This window comes from Gossypium raimondii, chromosome 7, assembly GCF_025698545.1.
Source record: "Gossypium raimondii isolate GPD5lz chromosome 7, ASM2569854v1, whole genome shotgun sequence".
NCBI lineage: Eukaryota > Viridiplantae > Streptophyta > Magnoliopsida > Malvales > Malvaceae > Gossypium > Gossypium raimondii.
The window spans coordinates 28,183,066-28,191,364 of record NC_068571.1 but is presented as its reverse complement, the minus strand read 5'-3'; the positions used below and the strand labels follow the sequence as shown (position 1 = coordinate 28,191,364).

At 37.3% G+C, this 8,299-nt stretch overlaps 1 protein-coding gene across 1 annotated transcript; it reads right to left on the bottom strand.

Moving 5' to 3' along the window:
* Positions 1-1,271: 1,271 nt before the first annotated feature.
* On the bottom strand, positions 1,272-2,008 carry LOC128042535 (uncharacterized). Its single transcript, XM_052633902.1, has 2 exons — positions 1,931-2,008; positions 1,272-1,739 (listed from the first exon to the last, which is right to left on the bottom strand). The coding sequence occupies exons 1-2, from the start codon at positions 2,006-2,008 to the stop codon at positions 1,272-1,274; spliced, it is 546 nt and encodes a 181-aa protein (XP_052489862.1).
* Between the last annotated feature and the right edge of the window lie 6,291 nt (positions 2,009-8,299).

The window sequence follows — 8,299 nt, the reverse complement described above, 5'->3', positions numbered from 1 at the left end:
CAAATCTTTAACGCAAAAACCACAGCAGCTAACTCGAGATCATGCGCCGGATAATTCCTTTTATGTGTCTTAAGTTGACGGGACATATAAGCCACAACCTTACCTTCTTGCATCAGTACACATCCCAAACCGACGTGCGACGCATCACTGTACACCACAAACTCTTTACTAGATTCAGGCTGTATTAGAACAGGAGCCTGAGTCAAAATAGACTTGAGCTTCTCGAAGCTCGATTGTTACGCATCAGTCCAAACAAAAGGAACACCCTTGCATAGAAACTTAGCCAAAGGAGCTGCAATCAAAGAGAACCCCTCAACAAACTACCGATAATATCCTACAAGACCCAGAAAACTACGGATGTTAAATACTTTCTTGGGCTATTTCCAATCAAGCAAAGCCTCAATCTTTCTCGGATCAACTCGGATCCCCTCACCAGAAGCCACGTGCCTTAGAAAAGTTACCTCTCGCAACCATAACTCACACTTGCTCATCTTAGCATAGAGCTATTTTTCTCGGAGTATCTGAAGCGCTACTCTAAGATGTTCATCATGCTCATCCTCTGTCTTAGGGTAAACCAAAATATCGTTGATGAAGACCACGACGAACTGATCCAGATATGGCTGAAAGATTCGGTTCATCAGATCCATGAATGCAACCACAGCATTTGTCAAACCAAAAGGCATAACTAGGAACTCGTAATGTCCATAACAAGTCCTACATATAGTCTTATGAACATCCACCTCCTTAACTCTTAGCTGATGATACCCAGAATGAAGATCAATTTTTGAAAACACAAAAGCCTCTCGGAACTGATCAAACAAATCATCGATCCTCAGAAGTGGATACTTATTCTTCACAGTCAGTTTTTTCAATTGTCGATAATCGATGCACATCCTCATGGTGCCATCCTTTTTCTTTACAAACAGAACTGGTGCCCCCCACGGAGACACACTAGGGTAGATGAACCCATGATCAAGAAGTTCTTGAAGTTGAGCCTTCAACTCTACAAGCTCCTTCGGTGTCATACAGTATGGAGCGATAGACACCGGAGCTATACCCGATAGAAGCTCAATGTCGAAATCAACTTCTCGATTCAGAGGTAAACCTGGTAACTCCTCAGGAAAGACGTATAGAAAATCCCTCACTATTCTAATATCTCTAGTAGAAGAGTCCCTAGACACTAAAACATTGACAAAAGCCATATAAGCCTCACACCCTTTTCGTACCAATTTTTCAACCATAAGAGCGGATATCACATTGGACAGATAATCTCAATGCACACTGATCACAACCACTTCCTTATTATCCTCGGTCCTCAGAACGACCCTCTTAGTCGTGCAATCCAAACTAACACGATGCTCAACCAACCAATCCATACCTAGGATTACGTCGAACTCCCCAAACGGAAGCTCCATTAGATTTACCAAAAAAATAGTCCCTTGCACCACTAACGGAACACTTCTATAAAGTTTACTAACCCGAACAGAGTACCCCAACGGACTCAGTATAGTAATTTCACTAGAAGTGCTCACAACAGAAATCTTCAAGTTTTCAAAAATGAAACTAGCTACATAAGAGTGTGTAGAACCTATGTCTATCAGAGCAGTACAAGGTACATCAAAAATAAAGAACGTACTAGTGATAACATCAGGAGCATCTCTATCCTCTCGGTGTCGAGCAGCATAAACCAACACAGGCTGCCTCGCCTCAGTCTGACTAGCATCTCTGCCCGGTGCTCTCTACCCTCAGCCCATACCATTACCACCCCTAGCCAGTCCACATCCTCTAGGTGGCTGCTGAACTGCACTCTAAGGCTGTGTAGAACCCGATCCTGAAGCTTGTATCTGATCTGCTTGCTGTGGACACTCTCTAATACGATGCTCCAAGGACCCATACCTCAAACAAGCCCCTAACCTCATCCAACACTCACCCGGATGGCACCTACCACAATCTCCACATGGCTGAATCCTAGTAGGAGTAACAGAAACCCCCACTCTAACCGGCCCATTAGGTCTGACCCGTTTCTTAGGCCTCTAAATAGAACTAGAAGGCTCTGAATCTCTCTTATTCTTACATATCTTTCGGTCCCTACTCTGGAGCTCCTCGCGCTTAACTTCCTCGGTGATCTTCGCCTTATCCACAAGAATAGAAAACTCACGCTCTCTGTGTGTAGCAATCAGTACCCTCAGATTATCTCTTAGTCTGTCCTCAAAGTGGACACATTTCTCATATTTGAAAGCAATCATGCCTTGAACATAGTAGCTCAACTTCAAAAACTCGGCCTCATTTTCAGCCACTGATTTATCACCTTACGTGAAATTCATGAAATCGCGCCTACGAGCATCTACATAGCTCATGGCCACATACTTTCCCTGAAAGGCAGTCTTGAAGAAATCCCAGTTCAGACGATTAGACTGAATACCCTCCTCAACCGCTAACTACGACAGATAAACCTCGTCACGAAGCAAAGAGATTGCATTCTTGAGCTTCTGCTCGGGAGTACAGTCTATATCATTCATGATCCTCTCGGTGGCCTCCAACCAATACTCGACCACAGTAGGGGCGACTCTAGTGACACCCCAAAACAGCTTAGCACCATTATACCGGAGTCACTTAGTTACCGACCCACGACCCCAGATCCAGATTGGGGTCCAGCGGCCCTCTCCAATACCCTCAACATGGCTTGAGACAGTGTGTCATCCCCAATCGAATGGCTTTGAGACCCAGTCGCAATAGCAGACAAAACTGGTGTCTCACTCGTGTCTAAATTTGGCATACTGCCTAGAGAAAAAGACTTAGCTCGAGCCCTCCTATGGCCTCTACCACGGCCATGAATACCATGTCCGTGAGTTCCACGAGCACTCATTGTGTATTTCAAATTTTATCTACATTATGAAATTTTATGCATCAGTTCCAGTATTTATTAGTAGATATTTTATGCCTAAATTATCAAAAGTTCAGAAATATTTTCAGAGGTTTCAGTCTCTAACTAACTCAGTACAGTTTCAGAAAGTACTAACTACGGTGTTTCCAGAATATTCTATCTAGGTTCAGAAATACTTACAAGATCTGCGCCGAAGACTTGGTGTACCACATACTTACTCAGAATAATCCAAGTTATTTTAAACCAGTTCTTTTTGAAACACGATTTTGGAACCCAAAATTTATAGCCCGAGTTTTACAACCTGACTCTGATACCACTAAATGTAACACCCTAAACTCGGTCTAAATGTTGTAGTCGAATCTGGAGATGTCACAAGGTAAGGTTTTGAAAACATAGTCGTTTCGTCAAATCATTCAAGTTCCATGGTTCATATTCGTTTATAACTATTTTCGAAAGTGTTATTTAATTCATTTACTTACCAAAACGTAATTTACATCGGAAGTCTTAAAACTGTTATATTTTAGAAATCTAGTTCATGTTTTTAGAAAAACTTTTGTTTTCGTAAAACCGTGTTTTCCATCATGCATCGCAACGAAAGAGTCAAGAACTGCATCTAAAACCAAAATAAAAACCAACAGTCTGGAGAGTCCCAAAAATTACAAACTCTCAAATGAAACCAGAATTATAAATAAAAAATGTAATTTACTAAGTAAAATATTTCTCGATCAAGTGGTCACCGCTGAGCCTCCGTCGCACTGACCCATCTGAGTTTATGGGTTACCTGAATAAAACAGACAAACAGATGTGAGTTTTTGTAAACTCGGTGTGTAACCTAACAGAAATAGACATGCAATACATACAGTATACTCATACACAGTCAGATACAGATTCAGATTCAGATTCGGACCTAAGCCCTTTACAGATTCAGATAACAGAACAGATATGGAAATCAGAAATACAGAATCCTACCCCCATCCTCTACACACCAACTCTGATCATCCATCACACCATGTGGGGTTAAAAACACCCACCTATCCCTACACACCGTATCGTGCCATTACGGCACATGTCAGATAATGTGCAGACAAGCTACCAAAATATAGGCCATGATCGCCATACATAACACTTCCTCCACATATAAAAATCCAACCCCAATCAGAAATATATAATCAGAGTTATCATGCTCACATGCTCATATACAGATATCAGATATAAATATATACATCAGACTAATCAGATGTGCATAACAGTATCATATTCAGAGCAGAATATCACAATAATAGATCACATAATTTTAGGGTTTGGTTAGCCCATACTGACCTTACGATAGGCCCACAATCGATCGGAACGACCCGTGCGACCCTGGGGAAAATTTTAGAAATATGGGTCCACATGCCCATGTGGTCCACACGGCCTGGCCCAAAACCCACACGCCTGTGTGGCCTACATGCCCAACTTGGCCTAGCCCGTGTGGCCCACACGGCCACACTCACACCACTACACGGTCGTGTCTTGCGCATGAGCATGCCCTCATCAACCACACGATCGTTGTCTCGCACACGGCCAACCACACGGCCAGGCACACGCTCGTGTGGCGTCGACAGTGTGGTTTTTTAGCTTTCGTCGAAACTCGTTTTTCTACATTTTGAGTACACACCTGGTATCTTTTTGATACGAAAACTATCCCGAGCCTTCCAAAACCACCGATGACAAACTGCCCTAATACGCTCTAAACCACTGGAGTGTAACTCCTTACTCCATAATTTGCTCCAGTCGAATAAGAACTATGAAACACAGTAGCGATAACTGAACGAAATATTTTCGCAGAAATTAGAGGAGGCAAAGAAAATTAAAGGTGGAAGACCAAAAGAGAAAAATGTTAGAGAAAGGGAACTTTGGGGTAAAAGACTAGAAAAAATTCACGTCAAAATTTCTGAAGGAGAGAGAAATGAAATTTGGAAACAAAAATACCCTTGCTCGCGCAGGGGTTTGAACATAGGTCCCCCAACACACCAACTCCCTTACCACTTGAACTAGTAGGCTCATTCTGATATGCATTAAGGGAAAATTTTATGTATGCCCACTCATTTCATTCCTTTATAAGTTACCTATTTTTAAAAGACATAACCATATTGTCCAAACACATATATTTACATACACATTTACTAGTCAAAATCAAAACATATAAACAAGTAATCTCAAGTCAAATCACATTGGCAAAATAACATAAACACAACTAAGCTTGGCACAATTCAAAACAAACCATAATACCAAGATAGCATTTTAACCCTATTACATGCCATTTATAACCATTTTTCAAAGTGACCAAAAACTACCAAAATGATGGATGGATAGTGTGATTGTGCTCCGACGAGATTGCAACCGATTGAGCTTTTCGATGATCAACAAAACAAAAAAAATAATTACATAAGCAACTAGTGCTTAGTAAGCTCGTATAAATGAAAATTAAACTTACTGAACATAACATAAGCAACTAGTGCTTAGTAAAGTTTCCTTTCTTAAATGCATCACTTTACAAGGTTAGTAGGTGTATAGATAAGCATATAAATCCAACCTATTTCATGGAACATAACTCAATAAGAATTCAATATACATATCATCCAACATATATTCAATTAATATCCTTTTCATTTCAAATACATATACCAACATTTTCCATTTCATGTTATAATAGCATAAACCTTTTCATATACATACATATTATATTTAAACCTTAATTACCCTTTGAACCAAATAGAATATCATCGAATACCCAGGAAATGCTCACACGAGCTGTGACTGAATCATGTAATTGTATATGCTCACATGAGTTGTGAGTCGAGATGTTAAGTTACACGATGCTGCTCACACAATCTGTGGAGAATCCGCAACAAATGCAGGACCTCAACCATTAGTAGGACATCCAAGACCAGCACTCGAAACCGTAAAACCCGTAATGACATGTCGTTAGTATCCTAAGTATTCACAAGGTTCAAATGAGACCTTTGTACATAATCAAATCCTTTAATTTCATTGCATTATACCATTTCAAATATACTTCCATGAAATGTATACTTTTCAAATATAACATTCAATTTAATTAACATTATAATTTAATCCATGATACCAAAATATCAAACATATATTAGTATAAATTATACATAGCAAAATATTTATTAAAATTACATTCAATATATCAATTATTGAATTTAATCATTATATGAACTTACCTCGACTAAAACGGTTGTAAAAACAAAGTCGACAACTATTCTGATACTTTTACTTTTCCTCGATTCAATTCTGATTGGCTCATTTCTTGATCTAGATAACAATTTTTACTCATTTAAACCATTCAAATAGCTTAAAATAGTTAATTCAATCAACAAACCTTGTAAGTATAAAATTTTCAAATTACCCCCAATTTTTTAACCTTTATGCAATTTAGTCCCTAAACCCAAAACTCACAAATTAACCGCAATCAATGAAAAATTATGCTAGCCAATTATTCCTAGGGTCCATTACAACCCACTTTTATCAAAATTTCACTAAAATTCCATAGAGTTTTCCTGCTTTAATAATTCAATCCTTAAACGTTAAAAGTACTACAAATTATTTAATAAAATACTTATACTTAACTACCAACCTTAATAATCTATCAACTAAATTCATAGGCACTTCTAATTCATTCATGGCAAGTCCCTAAACTTTTAAAGTTTTATGAATTGACTCCTAACTAACTAGATTAAGCTAAAACGATAATAAAAACGTAAAAATCATTAAAAACGGGATCAAAATCACTTACATGCATGCAACAGTGGCTTGGCCAAAAGCTTCTGTATAGTGGCTATGGTTTTTCAATTTAGAAAACAAAAAAAAAAAGGAAGAAGATGATGATAATTCTTTTACCATCTTTTGTTTTATTTCTAAATTACCTAATTCCTAATTTAACCTTAATAAATCATCAAAATTACACCAAAAACCATGCAATAACTATCCACTAACTAAAGTTATGGCATTTTTACCAATTAAGTCCATTACTTTAAGATTACATAACCATTTAATACCTTTAGCTAATAAACATAAAAGTTTGTTATTTTTACATTTTAATTCTTTTTACTTAATTAACTATTTAAACCTTAAAATTTCTTTTAAAAATTTAATATGACATAAATAAAAACTCATAAATATTAAGTAAATATTATTTACTAAATCGTTTGTCAGAATTATGGTCTCGAAACTACTATTTTCAATACCACTGAAAATGGGCTGTTACACAAGGAGTTTTTCTTTCATTGGTCTCATATTTTCTTGTATCTCATTAACTATTACTGAGATCTAGAAGGATGTTTTTTTGAGAGGCCTAATCCATAATGGTGGCAGTGATGGTTGGTTAGGATGGTTGAGTAGCAAAATAGGTAAGGGCCTGTTGGAAGTATTGAGCTAGTTGTTCCCTGGGTCAATGGATGAGCTTCTAGTGTTGGGAAATATGCTCATATTCTAGTAAACATGTAACTATTTTCTATGTATTTGAACGAGGAATAAATAAATAAAGTTAATTTCACAATTCACAATTATATCTTTTATGTTTCTGCCTTTCGTGTTTTACATACATAGCGAAATTGTGACAAGAAAATGTTAGTTCATTGTTTGTCTAAGTTCAAATTGATGATAAGTGATAATGTAAGAATGTTTACATTGCGAGAAAGAAAACTTACTTTAGTAGATAATCTAAACAAGTTCGTAATCCCGTAAAAGAATCTAGTGAGCATTTGATTCAAATACTTAGAGGGATTATTATGTCTTCTATAATTCAAATTAGAGAGATGACTAGTTTTGGCTATCAGAGCAGTTGACTCTACGGGTAGAGACATAAATATACTCATTGGAAGAATGATACATTGGACTGGACCCAAGTTGAATTAATTTTGAATATATTTGTGAATTAGTTCGCTTGTGACATTTATGGTGCGACTTACCTAAATTCTAAGTTAGTTACTGACCATGTGTATGAGTTAGTTACTGACTATGTGTATGTAACTCATTTGTTTTGATATAAGTAGAGGCTTATGATCTAAAGATGATCGAGCCGATAGTCGACATGTTGGGTTCATGACTTGTGTATGGCATGGCTTTATGAGAAACAATGGAATTCATAGCTCGATTAAAGAGTTAATGATATCCTCTCATTGGCATTGTGTGGATTGATAAATATGGAATGTAGCCACGGGTTTCTTATTGACAAACGAGAAATTTATCATAATCATTAGTTGACAGTGATCCTATTAATCATTAAAAATACACAATGGTGACAATGAGATAAAATAGGATTGTATTGAGTGAACAGATTTAGCTCAAAGGAATTAAGGACATTATATGAGGGTAACACATACATAACGAGGTCATTGGATAAAACAA